General features: G+C 44.3%; 1 protein-coding gene across 4 annotated transcripts in view; it reads left to right on the forward strand.

The window, feature by feature from the left end:
• The first annotated feature begins 3,741 nt into the window (after positions 1-3,741).
• The window catches only part of LOC138419155 (zinc finger protein 665-like), a 41,655-nt gene continuing 21,532 nt past the window's right edge, over positions 3,742-23,864 (forward strand). Inside the window, exons 1-4 of one of the 4 annotated variants that reach the window (XM_069551431.1) lie at positions 3,742-3,873; positions 6,019-6,077; positions 19,147-19,234; positions 23,181-23,263. In XM_069551431.1, coding sequence (XP_069407532.1) covers positions 23,249-23,263 — 15 coding nt within the window. In that variant the 5' untranslated portion in view covers positions 3,742-3,873; positions 6,019-6,077; positions 19,147-19,234; positions 23,181-23,248. The remainder of the gene's footprint in view (positions 3,874-6,018; positions 6,078-19,146; positions 19,235-23,180; positions 23,264-23,864) is intronic. The other 3 variants (XM_069551434.1, XM_069551433.1, XM_069551432.1) reach the window with 3 other exon arrangements.

Raw genomic sequence — 23,864 nt, forward strand, 5'->3', positions numbered from 1 at the left:
ATGAAGAGTGCATGTCCTTGCCTTCTTCCTGATCTCAGAGGAAAAGTTTTCAGTCTTTCACCATTGAAAACAATGTTAGGTGTGCTCTTTTCATGTATCATATATTTTAGTTTGAGATACTTGTTTTGAAAACAAAACAAAACCTCCAAATGGACGGGAATGTATCAAAAGTGTGAACAGAGATGAGCTCTCAGGGCAGAGAGGAAAGCACAACATTAATAGTGGTTGGAAACCTCTTGTAATGTTACATAGAGATGAGAGCTTACGGTGAACAACATCAAATTCATGATCTCTGAAGAATAAGATAGTTTTGGGATCAGGGGCCAGGCTTGATCACTCAAGAGCTTTTGTGTAGCAGAGTTTTTATTAAAGTATGAAATGGGACAGAGAAAGCTTCTGACATAGACATCAGAAGGGGGATGGAGAATGCCCCCCCTCGCTAGTCTTAGCAAGGGAGCTATATGCTTTCTCAATTAGTTATTACAGTAAGTCAAAAGACTGTCTCAAAGTCATAAAGGTCTTACCAGACCCATGCCCTGAATTTACATTTCAAGATGACAGGATTAGTCACAAGGTTCTCAAGAAGGAGAAACCTGTCCTCAAGCAGGAAACATTGCTGTTATATTATCTTCAGTTCAGTGCAGTGGCTCAGTCGTGTCCGACTCTTTGTGACCCCATGAATTGCAGCATGCCAGGCCTCCTTGTCCATCACCATCTCCCGGAGTTCACTCAAACTCATGTCCATCGAGTCGGTGATGCCATCCAGCCATCTCATCCTCTGTCGTCCCCTTCTCCTCCTGCCCCCAATCTCTCCCAGCATTAGAGTCTTTTCCAATGAGTCAGCTCTTCGCATGAGATGGCCAAAGTATTGGAGTTTCAGCTTTAGCATCGTTCCTTCCAAAGAACACCCAGGACTGATCTCCTTTAGAATGGACTGGTTGGATCTCCTTGCAGTCCAAGGGACTCTCAAGAGTCTTCTCCAACGCCACAGTTCAAAAGCATCAATTCTTTGGGGCTCAGCTTTCTTCACAGTCCAACTCTCACATCCATACATGACCACTGGAAAAACCATAGCCTTGACTAGACAGACGGACGTTTGTTGGCAAAGTAATGTCTCTGCTTAGTACAGAGTTTAAGTGGAGTTGTCTTGTTGTGTAATCATCAGCTCTGGGCTTAAAGAAAAAAGTTTGTCCTTTTCTTCTCCTTCATAATTCCAGACTGCTTTGTATCCTCCCCGAGAGCCCCAGACCCCTTTCTCCTCCTTGGGTACCCTGGACTTCTCAACCTACCTCAAAATTGACTCTCTCAGCTCTTTGGCCACACAAAAGTTTGTTTATTAAAGTTCCAGAGGAAGCTTAACCTTTCCCCGAGTCCTCAGCCTGTCCTTCAACATGTATCATGTGTTCTTTCACCCGCCAGTGGTGCTGCAGCTCCATCAGACACAAAGGCAAAGTTTGTATCCACAACACTCACCATCTCCCTGCTGTGAGCTGGTTGTTCTTGAGTGTGAGGAGCATGAGGCGGGCCGCCTTGCCCCCTCTTCTCTCTTTGTGGGCTTGGATGTATTGGCTACTCAATTCTTAGTCCATATAGATCAGAGCTGATGCCCTAAGCGTCTAACCCCGGATCCGGTGCTGCTTTCATCACAGTTGTCATATTTGGAAGATAGAATCGGCAAATGGGAAAGTACTGGCTGCTGTTTAATTTTATCTGGCACCTCAGAACCTGTAATGAACTGTCTTAGTCCCTGTCTGCCTCTTGAGATGGCTCAGCCATTTCTGCTGTTCTCCTTTTGCTGCCATACATGTCAGGGTGTGTGGAATAGGCTGGTGGATTGGATCTTCTGTGCCTGTTACTTGGGAAAACTGTAAGGACAGCAGTCCAACAAAGGGAATATGTGTGAATCTTTCAGGCTCTTAGCTTGGCATCTCTGGGTGGACCAAATAGTCCCATCTCAAGGTCTTAGGATATGAGACCCCCACATGTCATAGTTTTCCTCTCTTGTACTGGTCTATCTGGTCTGGGAGTGTAGACTCTTCCTGACTTTGCCTTCTCCTTAGTTTGTATAATTTTTCCCTTAAAATTTGATTTGGAAGTATGTGGCTCTAGGGTCTGAAGTCATGTCCAGTTTCTTTGCTGTGGTAATCCGCCTGTGTTTACAGGGCAGCTCCTCATGGACTCTCTGTGGTGTGGGTTTACTGGGTAAGAGAAAATTTTTAAAGGAGAATACTTTCCCTTATTGGTTGTAATATTTTCCTGCTGCATACAGAATTACCACTTGAAGCTACTTAGCATAGTGGTCAGCGTTTTCTGTGATAAGAGAAAGTATCTGAAGACCTTGACCTGTACATCTTTTTCTGGCTTTGAGTGATGTCAGAGAGGCCTGGGTGAAGGCCACTGTGATAGTGTTGTTCACGTGTACTATCACCATGCCCTTTGAGCCTCACCAAGAGGTGTAGGAGCTTCTCTTGACAAGGGTACTGTCCAGGTTCACACCCTCAGAGTTGTGAGGCTGTTGACTAAACTGTTGCTGTTGCTGCATGCTTGTCACCTGGGTGCTATTGATCATTCTGCCTCCACACTTAGTTTTGTAGCAACTTAATGACAGAGCTTATGTAGTGGAGTGATAACTTCAGTGATGAACCATCATTTGTTTTTTTTCGAGGCATAGCTACTTTCCTTTTTTAATATTTTTATGCATTATAAATGATTGTCTTTTATATTTGCCATTAAGTTTCTATTTTATGTTACTCTTTGTATTTTGTCATATGTGGGATGGTTGGTTAAGAAAGCTCCCCCACCCCTGTGGTGGAATTGGTGATCAGTACATTTTAGAGCTCTTTATGTATTCTTGATGTTAAACTATTATTGAATATATGCTTGGCAATTTTTTGTTATTATACTGTACATTGTTTTTTCACTGCTGAGGATGGTTTACTGCCCAATATTTGATAATTAGGATGTGTGCAGTTTACCTCTTTTTATTTTGTTGTCGTGAGCTTTTGGTGTTGTATCTGATAAATCATTGGTGAATCCACTGTCGAGAATCATTTTTAGGTTACCTATACGAAATTATGGATGCTAGACAAACTTATTGTGATAATCGTTTCACAGTATACGTATCAGTTAATTTTTTCTCTGTAGCTTAAACTTACACAATGATATTTGTCATTGTAAGAGTTGCTTATAAAACCCCTTTATGTCACTGTTTAAAGAGCTGGGTTTAGAAAGGGGAAATAATTAAAACACGTTGGATAAAAGAATCAATAACGCAGTTTATAATCATTTAAAGTGTCTTGCTCTTAAAAGGCTGTGCTTAGTGACCCAAATGATCACATCCCTTAAGCCCTCCATCTCAGACACCCAGGTACTGACCCTGAGTTTGTTGAACTCACCACTATGCGAAGTTTGCTGTTTTGTAGGGTGTGAGTAGGGAATAGCCCATTTCTACCAGGCAGAGTTTTGTATTTGTAATATAGAGACTAGTCGCATTCTTGTTTCTTAAAACTGCCCAAGTTCCCAGATCCCTGAATTGCTTCAGCTTCACCAGCAGGATCTGAGCACAACATGCTGTGAAAAACAGCTTTTTATTGAGAATAAGCCCTTTTAGTCTTAAGAGGAAGTATCTTGGTTTCCCACATAACTTGAAGCTTTTACCTGAGCAGTGTTTCAGACTATAACCTAAAGCTGTCAGGGTTACAGGCCCCGCCCCCTCCGCGCCCCGCACCTCCCACGAACTCTGCGCACAGCGAGTGCTCGCCCCGCCCCTGGTCGGAAGCCGCGGTTCGAATACCACAAGCCCTTTCCCACAGAGCCGGAAGTTGGAGAGCGCGGAGCCGAGGTTCCCGAGCGGCGCCTAAGCTTCCTTCTAGAGTAAGTTTGTAGAGCTCGCCACCCATCCAACCCCCACCTCCGTCCCCGCTCACTCGTCCTCATGGTGTGGGAATTGCCAGCGACCTGCAAACCCTGGCACCCGGTGCTCGGCCCCCAATAAACGCTGCCGCTGCCGTTGCGGCCCAGTTATCTTTTCGTTTGGGTTTTAAGTGTTGCTGAGGCGGTTTCGGCCCTGGGTGCGCGTAGACACCGCCTCTGGCGACATTTTCCTGCTTAAAACCCTTTTTGAGCTCTGCCTCGCCAAGTAAAGCCCTCTCTCGCGAGTTGGAGTCGCGCCCGCCGCGTCGCCTTGTCGACCGCTGGAGGCAGAGTCCAGATAGGCTGCGCGCCCTCTCCCTGGTCCTGGGATTCCGGAGAGGCCGCCCCGCTCCTGAGCCCCTTCCCTCCCAGCCCCTCTGTCCTCGCGTCTCCTGAGGTCGGTCCTTCTGCCCCGCAGCAGCCCCCTTTCCTGTCAGCCCGTCCCCTCACCCCGCGCAGGGTCGTGACCTGGGCCAGCCATGTGACTGCCAGTGCTGTTCCATGCCCAGTTCAACTCGGGGGAAAAGGTGCTCTTCCGGTCCGGGGGCGTCTCATTCTGTCGCCAACTCAGTAAATTAAGGAGGCAGGAGGATCAGGAGAAGCAGTTCCTCAGTCAGAAGGACTGAGAGAAATAACTGAAACTGAGGAGAAAAGCATCAGGGAGAACCAATGGGAACACAGAATGGCTGAGGGATTTGCAAAGGGATAGTCAAGTCAAAGAGGTTAAGCCTTGAAAATAGCCAGGTGAGTAAAATAGAGAAGTATTAATAAATTAGGAAGCCAGATCTCCAGGGATTGGAAAACAGCATAGGGAGAACTGCCCTGTCTCAGTGATGGGAGCGGGGAGGTGAAGGGCGATGAGGACGTCAGAGGTGGAGTCCTTAACTGGGTTTAGGCCGGGTTTGAGTCCTGGCCTCTTTGGTTAGAGTCCCGAGTTGTGTTTTCACCCGGTTGGAGTCCTGCCACAAGGGTTCAAGTCTCAGTCTGAGGTGACCGGTTTTATGGTGCTGGCAGAGAAAGGTAAGGAGCAGAGGAAGAAAGGGCTGGAAGGAAGCATAGCCACATGGCCTGCCAGAGAGTGGGGAGGAAGGGAGAGTCACAGCGAGAGAAGGGGAGTAATTTGGAGCGCAGAGACGGAGTCGAAATGGGGAAAGAAAGAGGCAGACATAGGTATGGATATTTGAAAGACTCAGAAAGGTTGGAGAGAGAGCATTTCGAGGGGGAACGAGTTGCAGCAGCCTGAGACAGGACACGTGTGACGGAGGAAATAGGACACGAAAAGCAGGAGAGCAGAGAGGGAGAAAAAGACACACCAAGACCCAGATGAAATAGGGAGATAGGTGAACAGAAGGGTAAGCTCGATGCAGGTGTGGCCAGCTGTTTGGATACAGATGATCGTTTTAGTTATGCAGAGGAGGATAAGAATTCCAAAACTCCTGTCTGTAAGGCTTGTGTCTTAATTTATTAGTTGTGGCAGAAGATGACTTTCATTTGCAAACCCTGTTGAGCCTGGGGCAGTGGCTTGATTGACTGAGCTGTGAGTGACCCCCTTCCCTTGTCCTATCATAAGATAGAGGTCAGGGAAGAAGAGACCTGGGGCAAGAAATGACTGACTCTAGAGTGTCACTCTGTGGTAGCTTTTTTTTTTTAAATGAATTTTTTTGGCTGGGCTTGCCGTGCCCTCAGGAGTTGTGGCTCCCAGGTTCTAAAGCACAGGCTCAGTAGTTGTGCAGGGCCTTAGTTGCTTATACTTGTGGGACCTTCGTGAACCAGGGATGAACCCATGTCCCCTGCATTGTCAGGCAGATTCTTATCCACTGTATCATTATTGGGTAGCATTTTTAAAGGAACACTTTTTTTTTTTTTTAAACTGATTCACAGTTTCTCCTTTCTTTATGAATGGTGCTTTTTGTAGCTTGGAAAAGGTCTTAATTCTTTCAGTTTCTGTACTGATTTTTAACTTCAGAAATAAGCTTTTTTAGTTTCCAGTATTCTACTCTTATCATCCTTTTCTAAATATGGTTATTCTCCACAATTTTTTAAACTTTGACACCAGATTTTTAGATTAAAAATAATTCTCAGTTCTTTTTTTCAAAATTTTTTCAGATTCATTCCTTGCCTGAGTGCTTTCTTCCCTTCATCTCATACGTTTGAAATTTTCTTTGGTAAGTAGTAAATCATCTTAGACTATTTTGTGCCATACTTAGCAAAAACGTCACCTCGTTTATCAGTGCTGGTGAGGTAGATGAGCCTAGAGTCTATTATACAGAGTGAAACAAGTCAGAAAGAGAAAGACAAATACTGTATATTAATGCATGTATATGGAATTTAGAAAGATGGTACCAGTGATCCTACATGCAGGGCAACAAAGGGAGACAGAGATGTAAAGAACAGACTTTTGGACTCAGTGGGAGAAGGTGAGGGTGGGATGATTTGAGAGAATAGCACTGAAACATGTAAATTACCATATGTAAAACAGAATTATCAGTGCCAGTTCAATGCACGAAGCAGGGCACCCAAAGCCAGTGCTCTGGAACAACCCAGAGAGATCTGGTGAGGAGGGAGGTGGAAGAGGGTTCAGAATGGAGGGGCTGCTTCTGCTGCTAAGTCGTGTCAGTCGTGTCCGACTCTGTGTGACCCCATAGACGGCAGCCCAACAGGCTCCTCTGTCCCTGGGATTCTCCAGGCAAGAATACTGGCATGGGTTGCCATTTCCTTCTCCAATGCATGAAAGTGAAAAGTGAAAGTGAAATCGCTTAGTCGTGTCCGACTCTTAGACTCCTTAGTGACCCCATTGACTGCAGCCTTCTAGGCTCCACCATCCATGGGATTTTCTAGGCAAGAGTACTGGAGTGGGGTGCCATTATAGGCACTAGCAGTCTGTTAATGAAGGAAAGGAAGGTTTTAAAACTCAGAATGGCACCAGGCCCCTCATCTATAAAATGCATTTTGGGATAATCTTGGCAGCAGATGATTCATCCCAGGCCGTAAAATGATTAACTTGAATCTTGTTGAAGGGCAGATTACCATACAAATAGTTTTGTTTACATAGGTTAGGGGAACAATATCTGAGTATAACATACTGGTTTGTGAAGTAGGTTCTGAGCCATTAGGCGGAACTGACTTGAAGACAGAGTCGGGGGTAAGTGCATAGTCCATTCACATAACTTAAGACTAACATTTCCATAAGAAAAATGCATTGGTTAACTCAAGGTTTGAGAATAGTTAACTTCAGGTGAAACCGGGTGTCATTATGGCAACACATATGTTAAGAGAAACCTCCTTTTAAATTTGTGTATAGAAGGAAAAAAGTATCGCTAGTTTGTTTCCTCCTGCCACTTAAGAGAGAGAAAAATGTCTGACACAGCCTATTTCCTCCATTTGGAGACCCCTGGCCTTCCTGCCTGTTACCCTCTCAGTCTCCCCTTTTCTTTTAGAAGAATTATGTTGCCTAGGGAAAAGGGGCATCATTCTCATTTCATAAGTGCTTCCGAGCTGAAAAGGGGCATTGTCCCTAAATTGGTGAGGCAACGTATTCTCCTAACCCTCATACCGAAGATGTCTGATCCAGGGCCCCCAAATGGTAGTTGGAAGCAGCTGCAGCAGTAGCAGGAGTTTGAGCAACTATTGCAGGAAGGGGGACCCATTCCAGGGTCCGAAACTGAGCTCTTGTCTAACAGTCTGAAATACACTGTCTGAGGAGACATATGTGCTGACAAACAAGAGATATCATTGGGAAGGGCACTTGGGTAGAGAGCAATAGGGTAAGGGAACCCAGGAGAACTGCTCTGCCACACTGTCTGCAGTCTTGGATTTTAAGGTGATGAGATTAGTTTCCAGGTGGTCTTTGGCCAATCATTCTAATCAGTCTTTCCTGGTGGCACACGCATCGCTCAGCCAAGATAGATGCTAGCGAGAGAGATTCTGGGAAGTGGACAGACACTCCCTGTCTCCTTTCGACCTTTCCCGAACTCTTCAGTTTGGTGGTGGTTCACTAGTTCTGTATTCCTTATCAGGATCTCCTGTCATAGAACAACTCATGCAAATGGTTACTATGGTGCCTGGCCAGGGTGGGGAGTTTCAATCAGTGTGCTTCCCCTAACACTGCCATTTGTAACTTAAAAGCTTTCATGCAACTAGAAACAAATCCAGTTATAAGTTACAGATGCAGGGAGCAAACAGCAAAAACAAAACAATCAGAATTATTTTAAGTAAGATAGTTTTCCACCATGGGGCACTAGTTAATATCTCCCAAAAATGAGGCAATTGAGGCTTCAGGAATATCCATAGCCCCAATCATCTTGTTCATGTGTTTAGTAAAATGAATAATATTAGTGTTCATAACAGGTAAATATGTACTGCATTGGGTATGATTAATGGCACAAGTTCCTCCTTCGCAGCTGTCAGAATAACTAAACCTAATCTGTTTTGTAAAACCACCTTTCTAATTTGTGCTTGTTCAGCATTAAGAGCTGAAATAGCTTTTTGAGAATCTTGTAATGCCCGTTGAGTAAAATTAGTCAAAGCATCCACTCGTAGCATATCATCTGTAGTTCCCAAAGAGGGAACAAAGACTGCAGCCAAATAATCATATCAGTGAAGTACAGACCTTGCCCACCAAGTTTTAAGGTGGGGTAAATTAGCAGGCTTTTCTGGAAGCTCTGAAAATATAAAGGCGTGAGTAAAGGCTAGACCCAGGGTGCATCTCCCTATCCAACCAAGGGGAGGCCACGCCTATAGGTAAGAGCCACATATCCAGTAGGTCCCGTTTGGAGCAAGCCAGCTGACTGAGATATCCAGTCCCAGTTAGTGCCTGGCTAGACAAAGGGAGGACCTGAATTGAGGTTGGAAAACATGGGAATGATTATGTTGCATACTTCCTGAGGCAAAAATCCCAATTGTTTCCAATCATTGTAATGAAGTTGTTGGTTAACTCTTGGGATTAGCTCTGTTTGTTCTCAGCATATAGGGGCAGTAGATACTAGACGTCCTTTTTCAGGAGTTAGCCATATAACCTCATCCCATATTTGATAAACGTCAGGTAAAAAACCATTAGATCCAGACCTATTTTCCTTATGTGTAGCGAAATAGTCATTAAACCGAGACAATGTATAATCAAAATTAAAGTCACGTTATGTCCATAGTTAAAGTACAAAGTGGTGCACCAGTCCATTTTAGGGTTGGTAGATGTCATCAGATGAAGAAGAGGCATCACATATGATTGTTGTGGAAGGTATTCGGAGAGATGGAGAAAGTATTTTTCTTGAAGTGGAGATGTCCACCACAGAAGCCTTTCATCATGAAGAGGGGAGCATTCCGCAGTTAGACCAGTTGTGGAATGCAGCGTAGGAGTGAGCCCAGGGCATGAAGGCACTGTCTTGAGGATCAAATGGCACACTCAGGATTTTTGGAGTCAGCAGAAGTAGACTCACATAGATTATCAGGCCCATCTGAAAAGTACAAAGTCAGAGCATAGAAAGTAAAGACATAAGATGAAGTTACTTAGTTCTGGTCAGGATGCCACCTCTTAACTCAAGTGAAATGTACCCACGAATAAATTCCTGGCACTTTGACAGCTGTGGAAGAAGAAAGAATAATCTGGCAAGGGCCTTCCCAGAGGGGCTCAAGGGATGGGCCCCCAGATCCCAATGTTTTTATGAGGCCCTCGGTTCCTGTCTCAAATAGAGGCTTGATTGACTCAGAGGCTGGGTCAGGAGTCCTCTCCCTGAGTTCTGTTATTGCCTGTTGAAAAGCTGAGAGCTGAGTTACATAACTAGTTAATTCCAAGGCTTCAGGATCTATAACGTCTGTGCATAAGAAAGTCCTTCCATAAATACATTCAAAGGGGGACAGTCCCTCCTTTTGGGGGGCAGTTCAGGCCCTCATTGAAGCTGTGGGTAGGACTTTAATCCATTGTCCTGCGTCTCTTGAGTTAATTTGCGCAGATGTCTTTTGATAATGTCATTAGATTTTTCAACCTTTCCTGAGGATTGGGGTCTCCAGGAACAGTGTAAGTGATATTCTATTTCTAGAGGTTTAGATACCTGCTGAGTTAGAGCAGCTTTAAATGCGGAGCCATTGTCACTCTGAAGACTCCATGGCAGCCCAAACCTGGGGATAATTTCATGGATTAAAATCTTTATAACCTCCTTACCGTGCTTACTATGACAGGGAAAAGCCTCAATCCATCCAGTAAAAGCATCTACCCAAACTTGTAAGCAAGAATATCAATTAGCTTTTGGCTTAGGAGTAATATCAATTTCCCAGACCTCTCCAGGATACTTTCCACTTCGTTGTAACCCAGATATTGCTAGCTTCTCAGTCTTTGGGTTATGTTTCTGATGAACCTCACACCTTTTGGTAATGTTCTTTAAAGTTATCATTACATTTTTACCTTCAAACAAACGAGAAGCCATCTGGTAAGTACTCTCTGCACCCAAATGAAAACTGGTGTAAACCCTTAAGAATTTTCCATTGAGCATTTTCAGGAATTATTAATCGTCCATCCTCAGACTGTAACCATCCTTTATATGTAATCTTTGCTCGTCTTTTCTCACGTCGTTCTAATTCTTCCTCAGTATATTATGGTTTTTCCTGTTCCACAGGATCTGTCCAGATCAAAGGCAGCTACAGTGAAGGGGTTTCATAAAGTGCCAGCTTTTCTGGCTTGAGAGTCAGCAAGCTGATTACCTTCAGCTGCTTTACTCCCATTCCTGCTGTGCCCTTTGCAATGCAAAACAGCTACTTCTTTAGGATAATATATAGCAGTTAAACGGAGAAGGCAATGGCACCCCACTCCAGTACTCTTGCCTGGAAAATCCCATGGACAGAGGAGCCTGGTAGGCTGCAGTCCATGGGTTGCGAAGAGTCAGACACGACAGAGCGACTTCACTTTCGCTTTTCACTTTTATGCATTGGAGAAGGAAATGGCAACCCACTCCAGTGTTCTTGCTTGGAGAATACCAGGGACAGGGGAGCCTGGTGGGCTGTCGTCTATGGGGTCCCACAGAGTTGGACACAACTGAAGCAACTTAGCAGCAGCATAGCTCCACTCCTCTCAATCTCTTTGAAATGCTTAATAGGTTCTCCTGTTGCTGTTTTAAACTGTCTTTCTTCCCATATTGCAGCATGAGCATGTATAGTCAAATAAGCATACTTAGAATCCATGTAGATATTTACTCGCTGCCCTTTGTGTAACTCTAGCGCTCGGGTCAGAGCCACAGGCTCCATTAACTGAGCACTGGTTCCCTGGAGGAGAGATTTTGTTTATGAAACCTGTTCAGCAGTCACCATGGTGTGACCTGGTTTATGCTTTCCATCCCGAACAAAAGAACTGGCATCTATAAATACTTCCATGTCAGGATTGTCTAACGGGGTTTCCATTAGATCCTCCCAAGCTGCATAGTTTAAAGTTAGGAATTAGGAACAATTGTGATCAGGTGTTTCATTTTCCTTCTCAGGAAGGAAAGTGGCAGGATTTAAATGTCCACTGACTTTAAGCTAAGTTACTGGTCCTTCTAACAACAATGACTGATATTTAAGAAGCCTACTTTCTGTCATCCAAATATTAACCTTAAAATGTAAGATCCACTCACATCATGAGACGTCAGGACAGTAAGATTTTGTTGATTAATTATTTTTAAAGCTTCAGGTGTTAATAAAGCCACTGCCCCAATTACTCTTAGGCAGTGGGGCCACCCATGTGAAATTACATCTAATTTTCTGCTTAGATAAGCAATAGGGTGCTGGTGAGGCCCTCGGGCTTGTGTCAAAATTCCCAAGGCCATGCCTTTTCTTTCAGTGACAAACAAATTAAATCCTGACCCTGTGGGCAAGCTCAATGTGGTAGCTTGCAGGAGGGCAGTCTGAAGAACCTTAAAAGGCTTTTGAGTATCTGGAGATCAAAGCAGTTTGTCTGTCTGGGCCTGCTGAATTTCAGCTATAAGTTTATATAAAGGCCGGGCAAGTTCTTCATAACCCAGAATCCAAATATGACAGTAGCCTGTGATTCCCAGAAATCTTCTCAGTTCTCTTAAAGTCATAGGTAGGGGGTGATTTAGTACAGGTTTAATTTTCTCAGGGCCTATGGCCCTAGTCCCTTCTGATATGATAAGGCCCAGATATCTAACAGATTGTTGACAAAGCTGAGCCTTTTCTCCTGATGCCTTATAACTGTAGCCTGCCAGAATGCTTAAGAAATCTTCTGAGGCTCCTGAACAAGCTTCCTCTGTCTCAGCACAGAGCAAAATATCATCTACATATTGTAACACCACCGCTTCGGAGCTATTAGTTTTGTAGATCCCGTGACAAACTTTGTCCAAATAAGTGAGGACTGTCACAAAATCCCGGGGGCAAAACCGTCCAGGTTAACTGAGAAGCTGGCTGCATAGGGTCTTCAAAGGCAAATAGAAATTGACTTTCCTCCACCAAAGGCACAGAATAGAAAGCATCCTTCAAATCAATTACGGAGAAATATTTGGCTCATTCAGGAATTTCAGACAATAGAGTATAAGGATTAGGCACCATGGGGTGTAAAGGAACTACAGCCTCATTTATTATTTGTAAATCTTGAACTAGTCTCCATTTACCATTTGATTTCTTTATACCCAAAATAGGAGTGTTGCATGGACTGTTACAGTGAACCAATAGTCCCTGTTCCTTTAAATTTTCGGTGATGGGTTTTAACCCTTACCCTCAGGTTTCAGTGGATACTGCTTCTTATGTGGAAATAGGTAGGTCTTTGAGCTTGACAACTACAGGAATAGCATTTTGTGCTCGACCCACAGATTTTCCATCAGCCCATACTCTAGGATTTACAGTTTGTTCAACTAAAGGGAGAGAAAGGGAGGGCTCCATATTTATGAAAACAGAGGCATGGACCTTGTTCAGTATATTCCTCCCCAAAAGGGGTGAGGGAGACTCTGGCATGATCAGAAACTCGTGTGAAAATAGCCGAGAATCTCAGTTATAACATAAAGAATAACTGAAATAATCCCCTTTGGCTCGTCCAGACAGTCCCCTTATGGACGTGGGTCAGGAAGGAAGTGGGCCAGGGGCTTCAGTAAGCACGGAGTAAGTTGCCCAGTATCTAAAAGGAAATCGATGGCTTGGCCCCCCACAGTTATTAATACCCGGGGTTTCTCAGGTGTAATTAGGACAGGAGCTTGTGTGGGGACCCCTGGGCACCTTCAGTCCTGATTGTCTTGAGAGTCTGACCCCAGGTGTCATTATGACAGTCCAGTATTTTTAGAGAAACCTCCTTTTAGATTTGTATAGCGAAGGAAAAAAATATTGCTAGTTTGTTTCGTCCTGCTGCTTAAGAGAGCAAAAAATGTCTGACACTTGCAGCCTATTTCCTCTCTTTGGAGACCCCTGGCCTTCCTGCCTGTTACCCTCTCAACATCTTGTAATAAAATAGACATATTTTCAAGTGTGGTTTTACCAAAGACATGAATTGTTTGTATGTGTTTATGTGTGCACACACAAATGGATATTTCTGGTCTCAGCTCTTTACCATAGAATAACGGAGGTATGATGTTAGATCTTGTGAAATTAAAGGCATTTCTTTGAGAAATGGGAAAATAAAAGAACATTTAACATGATAAAACCAACAAAATGCTTCATTCTTCCCTTTCAAAAAAAGAAAAACACCTAGTTTAACTGGTAAGTATAATGGTCTGTTTTCTCCATTTTCTATGATCAGTGAAAAAAAGTGAGCTGTGCAGTGATATGAAGCTGTTTCCCTCAGGTCCCTTTGTGACTTTTCTGTGCAGATGAGGAAGGATGGGCTAGATTGACCTGGAAACTTCCAACGGAGCCTCTCTATTCATAATGAAAAAGATTGCTCAGATCCTATTTCTAAGCTGAGCCCTTACAATGTTTTTTGTACCAGTGGATGTATATTTGCAATTCTGTATTTTTAAAATATTTTACTGCAATCGTATAATAAAGGATTACCTGCTTGATATCAGTTTGACCCAATCTTGAAAGAAAAGTTTCTTTTGCTCAGATACATGACAGATGTTCATGGTCTTAAATGGGATGGGCAATAAGGACAAACTTGGGCCACTTGCCCTTCAGCCTCCCATTTCATTATTCAGTTATACCCGGTTCTCTTCACTCAGCTCAGACCTTCTCATAAACGGCTTCTCTCTGGGCCTGAGGGAGCCCACTTGTAACATGCAGATGAGAGCCTAGACTGGAATCTCTGAGTCTGAGCAACACTGACCCCTGAAATGATTAGCCAATTGGCTGTGTGTCTGTGTGTGGCAGTTCTGGTTTGGAGGGAGTTTTTGGTGGTAATGAGAATTTTAAATAGATCCCAGTCCTCCCTGAATGAAAAAGAAAAGGAAAACTGTGGGATGGAGGCAGGATCACAGGCTCAGAATTAGATGACTTCTATGAATAAGGCTAAATCTAAAGGGAGATTTTTTTTTACATCCTGATATTCAGACCTCCACTGGCTTTCATTTGTTCTTGGGTCAAAAGCTTGACTCCTCGCTGTTTCTCCACAGCCCTCTGTCAAGCTCAGGGCCCTGTCAGTGTCTCCAGCCTCTTCCTGGGAGTTAACCCTTTGCTTATGGTTCAGCCTGTCCCAGTCTCATTTACGTTTTCTCTGTCTGACATTGTAGTTCCTTTTCTCACCTTCAGGTCACCGTGCCTCAGGCCCTTTGTCACCCTTCAAGTCTAGGCTCAGAGAGGTCTCCCCATCCCCTCCTAACAGTCTCTCTCATTTTACCCAACTTTATTGGCTCTGTATCAGTTGCCATCAGCAGAAATCAGTGCCCTTCTTCATGGGTTATTTTGAGTCCTTCCTGGTTCCCCTATTTTTTGGGCGTATAGTGTTCCTCTTCTTCCCAGCATGGCTACAGTACCTGTTACTGGAAATGTCTTTAGATGAAAGGACTATGGGTTGGGCTGAATAATCCTCAGGGAAGACCAAGAGAACAGGGCAGGTGATGAAGATGTTTCCCATGTTCTGGACATTTCAGCTGTAATTGATCTTTACCCCATGTGACTACTTAATTACTCAAAAGATGAGCCAAGAAATATAGGAAGTCCTGAAAAGCCCTGCAGAACTTGTGTCCTCAAGCAGTGGGCTAAGATGTCCCCATGTTTCGTCTGCTGGGTTTCATCCTCTGCAGCCCCCAGATCTAAGCTCTGTCCAATCAGGACCAGTCACCATCCTGGACAGCAGCTTTGCCATCTAGGAGTTCATGTGCTCAGTGTCAGTGTTCTGATTTCAGTGCACTGAGGATGAGCAGAAATCCAAATCTAATGGGGCAAGAAGGAGACGCTGCCCCCCTGCGCCCCCCAAGAGCTAGAATATCTTCCAAGTAGATGTGGGTGGAGAAAACAGGAGATCGACCTGGAAACCCTTGCTTTGAGACTTCCTGATCTCAAATGCCTTTGTACGTGCACTCCATAATGTCCCCAGGTGGTGGCAGACTTTCCCAGGAGGGCCAGTCTCTTGATTTTCGTACTGCATGTGCAGTGTCCTTTGGGTGGTAGCTCTTGGGCACTCCTCTTGTGATCCCCTTTGCCAGGAAACCCCTGTGCACTTTAGTCTTGCTTTGTCCAGTCATCAGGGAGGAGAGGTAGACAAATGGGGAAAGTGGAGGGAGCCTGGTGGGGTCTGCACGAGGGTTGTGGCAGTACTTGGGGGCATCCAGGTGAGCCCAGTGAATGGAGCATGTGCCCATCCCAAGTGTAGTTGCAGGGACAAGGGGTGTGTGGATCTGTTGGAGGAGAATGTCTCCGTTCAAGCTGGGGCACCTGGAAGGGGGTTTGTTGGAGAGCCTGCATGGAGTGGTTTGAGGTTCTACTGCCTGAGCTCGTGTTCCCCAGGACAGCAGTGCTGAGGCTGACATATGCCTGCACAGGTTTGATTTGACAACTCGTGACCATGTGAGCAGCAATGAAGGACGTAGCATTCATCCAAGAGAAGTCTTTCCCACTGTTAGAGCGGTGGCCTGGGCTGAGCCCTCAGGCACCTGTGGGTGCAAGAGGATGGGAGCCTTGGGCTTGAGGGGCTGGTTCTAGCAGGTGCCCCCAGCATCCACTCCACTCCCTGGCTTTTGTTGGCGCTTTTACCAGGCAGGCAGCGTAGAGTAACAGGCAAAATCTCAGGTCATTTTTTGCATCAACTTTGGTATCATTGTGTACTTGGGGTTGCCAGTGCAGAAAGGTTCATGTGCATTTGGGACGATGCCAAGAGAATCTGGAGTGTTTCCTTGGAAGATGCTGAGGTCCAGTGGGCCATGTGCATCATTGGAATTATCCCTCTTTTTCATAGTCTTTGGAGATTTCGATGTTTGACCTGGATCACTCACTGTAAATGAAAATACAGTGTCTTGTGTCTGTGGATCCTTGGTGTCCTCTTTTGTATTTTGCCTCATGCATGAGCTATCAGGGCTTGGAATGCTTTGTGTTTGTATAAGAGCATTAGAGGCTCATTTTGGGCTCTGTGGACACTGTTGGACACCATGAAAGTTTGTAAGTTTGTTTGAGTCCTGCTGGGAAAATAGGAGTACTGGACCTAACAGAAGCAGAAGATATTAAGAAGAGGTGGCAAGAAAACACGGAAGAACTGTACAAAAAAGATCTTCACGACCCAGATAATCATGATGATGTGGTCACTTATCTAGAGCCAGACATCTTAGAATGTGAAGTCAAGTGGGCCTTAGAAAGCATCACTACGAACAAAGCTAATGGAGGTGATGGAATTCCAGTGGAGCTTTTTGAAATCCTGAAAGATGATGCTGTGAAAGTTCTGCACTCAATATGCCAGCAAATTTGGAAAACTCAGCAGTGGCCACAGGACTGGAAAAGGTCAGTTTTCATTCCAATTCCAAAGAAAGGCAGTGTCAAAGAATGCTCTAAGTACTGCACAATTGCACTCATCTCACATGCTAGTAAAGTAATGCTCAAAATTCTCCAAACCAGGCTTCAGCTATACGTGAACCGTGAACTCCCTGATGTGCAAGCTGGTTTTAGAAAAGGCAGAGGAACCAGAGATCAAATTGCCAACATCCGCTGGATCATGGAAAAAGCAAGAGAGTTCCAGAAAAACATCTGTTTCTGCTTTATTGACTATGCCAAAGCCTTTGACTGTGTGGATCACAATAAACTGTGGAAAATTCTGAAAGAGATGGGAATACGAGACCACCTAATCTGACTCTTGAGAAATCTGTATGCAGGTCAGGAAGCAACAGTTAGAAGTGGACATGGAACAACAGACTGGTTCCAAATAGGAAAAGGAGCGTGTCAAGGCTGTATATTGTCACCCTGCTTATTTAACTTCTATGCAGAGTACATCATGAGAAAGGCTGGACTGGAAGAAACACAAGCTGGAATCAAGATTGCCGGCAGAAATATCGATAACCTCAGATATGCAGATGACACCACCCTTATGGCAGAAAGTGAAGAAGAACTAAAAAGCCTCTTGATGAAAGTGAAAGAGGAAAGTGAGAAAGTTTGCTTAAAACTCAACATTCAGGAAACCAAGATCATGGCATCTGGTCCCATCACTTCATGGGAAACAGATGGGGAAACAGTGTCAGACTTTATTTTTTGGGGCTCCAAAATCACTGCAGATGGTGACTGCAGCCATCAAATTAAAAGATGCTTACTCCTTGGAAGAAAAGTTATGACCAACCTAGAAAGTATATTCAAAAGCAGAGACATCACTTTGCCTACTAAGGTCCGTCTAGTCAAGGCTATGGTTTTTCCAGTAGTCATGTATGGACGTGAGAGTTGGACTGTGAAGACAGCTGAGCGCCGAAGAATTGATGCTTTTGAACTGTGGTGTTGGAGAAGACTCTTGAGAGTCTCTTGGACTGCAAGGAGATCCAACCAGTCCATCCTGAAGGAGATCAGCCCTGGGATTTCTTTGGAAGGAATGATGCTAAGGCTGAAACTCCAGTACTTTGGCCACCTCATACGAAGAGTTGACTCATTGGAAAAAATTCTGATGCTGGGAAGGGTTGGGGGCAGGCGGAGAAGGGGTTGACCAAGGATGAGATGGCTGGATGGCATCACGGACTCGATGAAGTTGAGTCTGAGTGAACTCCGGGAGATGGTTATGGACAGGGAGTCCCGGCATGCTGTGATTCATGGGGTCGCAAAGAGTTGGACACGACTGAGCAACTGAACTGAACTGAACTGAAAGTTAAGATCGTGGAATGCTTATTAAAAGGTGGTACTGCTCGGTAGGGATCTCTGGGCCCAACCTGAGAAGAGTCATAAAGTCCTGTGACATAGGGGAGGATGGCTCCAAAAAATCAGAGGGCAGCGATGCCACAGTAATCTGCAGCCTGGAGGCTTGTCCTCTAGAAGATGCAGCTACCAGGCTGGGTTCTGTTTTATCCACTCCTGTCCCTCCCAAAATAAGCACACATACAGGCACAGTACAGAAAACACAGAATCTTAACTGCACTGTTGATGGTAATGTAAATGGTACTGCTGTGCTGGAAAATGAAATGGAAGTTCCTTAACAAATCAGTATAGAACAGGCCTACACTCTGTCAAACCCATTTCTGACCGATATCCAAAGGAAAAGCAATCAGTTTTTCAGGGATATGTCCACAGTCCTATGAGTGTGGCTGGATTTGCAGTAGCCAAGGCATAGACACAGCCCAGATGTGTCTTGACAAAAGAATGGGTTTCAAAAGTATAGTATACTGTATATTCATGAACTATTTTTTCTCTGTATATTAATATAAAAATCAAGGATCCTGCATTTATGCCAGAATGAATGAACCTAGAGAACATTATGCTACGTGAAATAAGCCTGGCAAAGGAGGACAGACCCTATGTCGAAACTAGAATTGTCAAACTCATAGAGCCATCAAGTAATAAGGCTGTTACCAGGAGCTGGGTAGAGGGGGAAATGAGGCACTGGTAGTCAAAGAGTAGAGATTTTCCATTGTAAAATAAGTACGTTCTGGTGTTCTGAGGTACTGCCTGCTGCCGGTAGTGTTTCTATATCCTTGAAATTTGCCCAGAGAGAAATAATACAGTGTTGTCATAGGTGGATGTGTAACTTACTTCACTATATAATTATTCATTGTATGAGTCTATCACATGATCACTTTGTACACAGTACATTTATACCATTTTTGTTAGTTACACCTTAGTAAGGCTGGGAAAGAAAAAGAGAGTTGGGGGGTGCTTTTCTCTGAATGGTGCTCAGTCCAGGCTTCACGTTTCATTGATGACGTGTTTTGCATACAGATATGCCGGAATCCAGCTCCAGCAGCCAGGAAATCAGCCTGAAGAGATGAGCATTGTCGGTGGAGAATGATGCAGCCTCTGACTCAAGGTACGGGACTGCATGTTTAGTTCAAGCTTCAGGTTCTCCTTTATACTTTGACAAAAGCATTAGGTCAGAGGTTTGGCATTTTCATTTTCCCCTCACCCAGATTTATTGTCTCCATAAAACATTGTTGCCCTTCAAACAGAGTTTCTGCTTCAGCGATTCTCTCAGAATCCTGTTTACTTTGACTTGTGATTACATTGTAACTCATGCTTGTGTTGGGCTGCATACCACATTCCTCAGTTATTTCTTATATTTCTAAATCTTGTTTGCCCTTAGAATCCTAAGCACACTACCTCCTAAAAAGGCTTCTGGCTATTAATATCTCTGAAATTCCTGATCTGTATAAGCTATAGTAAAACATGCTAGCACTACCACATTCCTTAAATTTTTAGGTTCTAAACTATTCTTCAGTTCAGTTCGCTTCAGTTGCTCAGTCGTGTCCGACTCTTTGCAACCCCATGAAGCACAGCAGGCCCGGCCTCCCTGTCCATCACCAAATCCCGGAGTTCACTCAGAATCATGCCCATCGAGTCAGTGATGCCATCCAGCCATCTCATCCTTGGTCGTCCCCTTGTCCTCCTGCCCCCAATCCCTCCCAGCATTAGAGTCTTTTCCAATGAGTCAACTCTTCCCATGAGATGCCCAAAGTACTGGAGTTTCAGCTTTAGCATCATTCCTTCCAAAGAAATCCCAGGGCTGAGCTCCTTCAGAATAGACTGGTTGGATCTCCTTGCAGTCCAAGTGACTCTCAAGAGTCTTCTCCAACACCACAGTTCAAAAGCATCAATTCTTCGGTGCTCAGCCTTCACAGTCCAACTCTCACATCCATACATGACTACTGGAAAAACCATAGCCTTGACTAGACGGACCTTAGTAGGCAAAGTAATGTCTCTGCTTTTGAATATGCTATCAAGGTTGGTCATAACTTTTCTTCCAAGGAGTAAGCGTCTTTTAATTTTATGGCTGCAATCACCATCTGCAGTGATTTTGGAGCCCCCCCCCAAATAAAATCTGACACTGTTTCTACTGTTTTCCCATCTATTTCCCATGAAGTGATAGGTCCGGATGCCATGATCTTCATTTTCTGAATGTTGAGCTTTAAGCCAACTTTTTCACTCTCCTCTTTCACTTTCATCATGAGGCTTTTTAGTTCCTCTTCACTTTCTGCCATAAGGGTGGTGTCATCTGCATATCTGAGGTTATTGATATTTCTCCCAGCAATCTTGATTCCAGCTTGTGTTTCTTCTAATCCAGCGTTTCTCAAGATGTACTCTGCATAGAAGTTAAATAAGCAGCGTGATAATATACAGCCTTGACGTACTCCTTTTCCTATTTGGAACCAGTCTGTTGTTCCATGTCCAGTTCTAACTGTTGCTTCCTGACCTGCATACAAGTTTCTCAAGAGCCAGGTCAGATGGTCTGGTATTCCCATCTCTTTCAGAATTTTCCATAGTTTATTGTGATCCACACAGTCAAAGGCTTTGGCATAGTCAATAAAGCAGAAACAGATATTTTTCTGGAATTCTCTTGCTTTTCCGGTGATCCAGTGGATGTTGGCAATTTGATCTCTAGTTCCTCTGCCTTTTCTGAAAACAGCTTGAACATCAGGAAGTTCACGGTTCACGTATAGCTGAAGCCTGGTTTGGAGAATTTTGAGCATTACTTTACTAGCATGTGAGATGAGTGCAATTGTGTGGTAGTTAGAGCATTCTTTGACATTGCCTTTCTTTGGGATTGGAATGGAGACCGTCCTTTTCCAGTCCTGTGGCCACTGCTGAGTTTTCCAAATTTGCTGGCATATTGAGTGCAGCACTTACACAGTATCATCTTTCAGGATTTGAAATAGCTCTACTGAAATTCCATCACCTCCAAGTAGCTTTGTTTGTCGTGATGCTTTCTAAGGCCCACTTGACTTCACTTTGCAGGATGTCTGGCTCTAGATGAGTGATCACACCATCGTGATTATCTGGGTTGTGAAGATCTTTTTTGTACTCTTATTCCATGTATTCTTGCCACCTCTTCTTAATATCTTCTGTTTCTGTTAGATCCATACCATTTCTGTCCTATATCGAGCCCATCTTTGCATGAAATGTTGTTTTGGTATCTCTAATTTTCTTGAAGAGTTCTCTAGTCCTTCCCATTCTGTTGTTTTTTTCTATTTCTTTGCACTGATCACTGAAGAACGGTTTCTCATCTCTTCTTGCTATTCTTTGGAACTCTGCATTCAGATGCTTATATCTTTCCTTTTCTCCTTTGCTTTTCGCCTCTCTTCTTTTCACAGCTATTTATTTGTAAGGCCTCCCTGGACAGCCAGTTTGCTGTTTTGCATTTCTTTTCCATGGGGATGGTCCTGATCCCTGTCTCCTGTAGAATGTCACAAACCTCATTCCATAGTTCATCAGTCACTCTATCTATCAGATCTAGGCCCTTAAATCTATTTCTCACTTCCACTGGAAAATCATAAGGGATTTGATTTAGGTCATACCTGAATGGTCTAGCTGTTTTCGCTACTTTCTTCAATTTGAGCCTGAATTTGGTAAAAAGGAGTTCATGATCTGAGCCACAGTCAGCTCCTGGTCTTGTTTTTGTTGACTGTGTAGAGCTTCCCCATCTTCGCCTGCAAAGAATATAATCAGTCTTGTTTCGGTGTTGACCACCTGGTGATGTCCATGTGTAGAGTCTTCTCTTGTGTTGTTGGAAGAGGGTGTTTGCTATGACCAGTGCATTGTCTTGGGAAAACTCTATTAGTCTTTGCCCTGCGTCATTCCGCATTGCAAGGCCAGATTTGCCTGTTACTCCAGGAGTTTCTTGACTTCCTGCTTTTGCATTCCAGTTCCCTATAATGAAAAGAACATCTTTTTTGGGTCTTAGTTCTAAAAGGTCTTGTAAGTCTTCAGAGAACCGTTCACGTTCAGCTTCTTTAGCATTACTAGTTGGGGCATAGTTTGGATTACCGTGATATTGAATGGTTTGCCTTGGAACCGAACAGAGATCATTCTGTCTTTTTTAGATTGCATCCAAGTACTGCATTTCGGACTCTTGTTGACCATGATGGCCTCTCCATTTCTTAATTATTCCTACACTCTAAATTCAGCTAACTTCCTTTGCCATAAACATTTTGTTCACAAATAGGTCTCAGATGACAAGCCTTCCCAAGGCCTCAAGCTGTGGCCTATGTGAGCATCCTGGAACACTCTTTGTAAAGATCCTTGAACAAATGTCAATGGTTAACTTTATGGATTATTCTCTGGGCACAACTGCAGAAGGCTTTGTCCCTTCTCATGCTCCTCTCAAGATCAAAAAGCACCTTAACATTCTTTTCAGTCAGCTCTACTGAGGAAAGGAAATAACAAGTCATAATCACAAGACCTAATTCCTTCATTCTGGGTTCGTGCTTGCGGGATAAGTAGAGGGGTTTGGGGCCGTGCCTCCGTTTTGTCAGTAACGTGTAATATGGCTCCCGACACACATGTTTTGTACCCTCTGACCAGAGATTCCCCTTCAGGTAGTTTGTGTTGGTCCACAGCTTGAGAATGTTTAAGATGGCCCAGTTGATTCCAGTCTGGATCCCTCACTGAGCATCAGGACTCTCGAGTCCTCCCTTTCCTGACAGCTGAGATCTTGGCTGAGGAGGGTGTGCTCTGTTTTGGGGGTTGGATCAGGGCCTGCTCTGTGACCTGAAGGAGATTGTCTGGTCAGCGGAGTTGCCTCCTGCTGCTGTGTACTTGAGGCCTCAGCAGGAGGGGAGTGTGATCTGAGGGAAAGTGTGTGAAAGTCCCATGTTGGGACTCTCTGCGGAAGTTAACTGTCCTGAGACCCTCCTGAGACAGTGACCACAGGGAACTGTCTGTTCCTCATGATGAGGGCTTCCCTGTGTGTGTGGCTGGGGCTCAGGAAGGGGATGTGTTGACTCTAAGCATTAAACATCATGTTTTCAACATGATGATAGACCTCTGAAGACTCGTGTTGCCTGAGGAAGCCCTGAAGTTAAGGAAGAGGAAAGAAAAGGATCGCGACATGGCTGTTTCTCAGGTAAGGTCATATTTAGTCTGTCCTTCCTGAAATGCCCTTCTCTGGACTCGCTAATCATGTCTGACTCTGGAATGTCCTGTGTGACTCCTGTACACGCACACTCACCCGGGGCCCTCCCTCAGGCCCTGTCGTCTCCACTTAGATCCCTTCTCCCCATGGCCCAGTGACCTGACACTTGTGGGTAGGCTCCCCTGGGCACTGTCCTGGGCAGGGCTTGTCTCCCACGGGTTGGACATGCGGTCTCAGTACTGTTGGGCAGCAGGGATTGCTTAGGGCCTATCTGGATGCGCTGTCTCCTCTGTCAACCAGGGTAAGGAAACTGCTCGTGGAAGTCAGGTGTTAGTATGCACAATAGCTGGTTAAATCTGGGAAACAGATCAGTTGAGCCTGTCCTTTCCCTTTTGTGTATCTTGACATCCTTGTGAACATATGTTACATATACACAAAGAATTATTTCTGAGTACTGTGTTCTGTTCAGTTGGTTTATTTGTCTGTTTTAATACCAGTACCACATCACCTTGATTACCTTGTAATAGGTGTTGAAATAGAAAGACCTCCATCTTGCTTCTTCAAGAGTTTTGCTGTTTGCTCTTAGAATAGT

The sequence above is a fragment of the Ovis canadensis genome, chromosome 14 (genome assembly GCF_042477335.2).
Source record: "Ovis canadensis isolate MfBH-ARS-UI-01 breed Bighorn chromosome 14, ARS-UI_OviCan_v2, whole genome shotgun sequence".
Taxonomy (NCBI): Eukaryota; Metazoa; Chordata; class Mammalia; order Artiodactyla; family Bovidae; genus Ovis; species Ovis canadensis.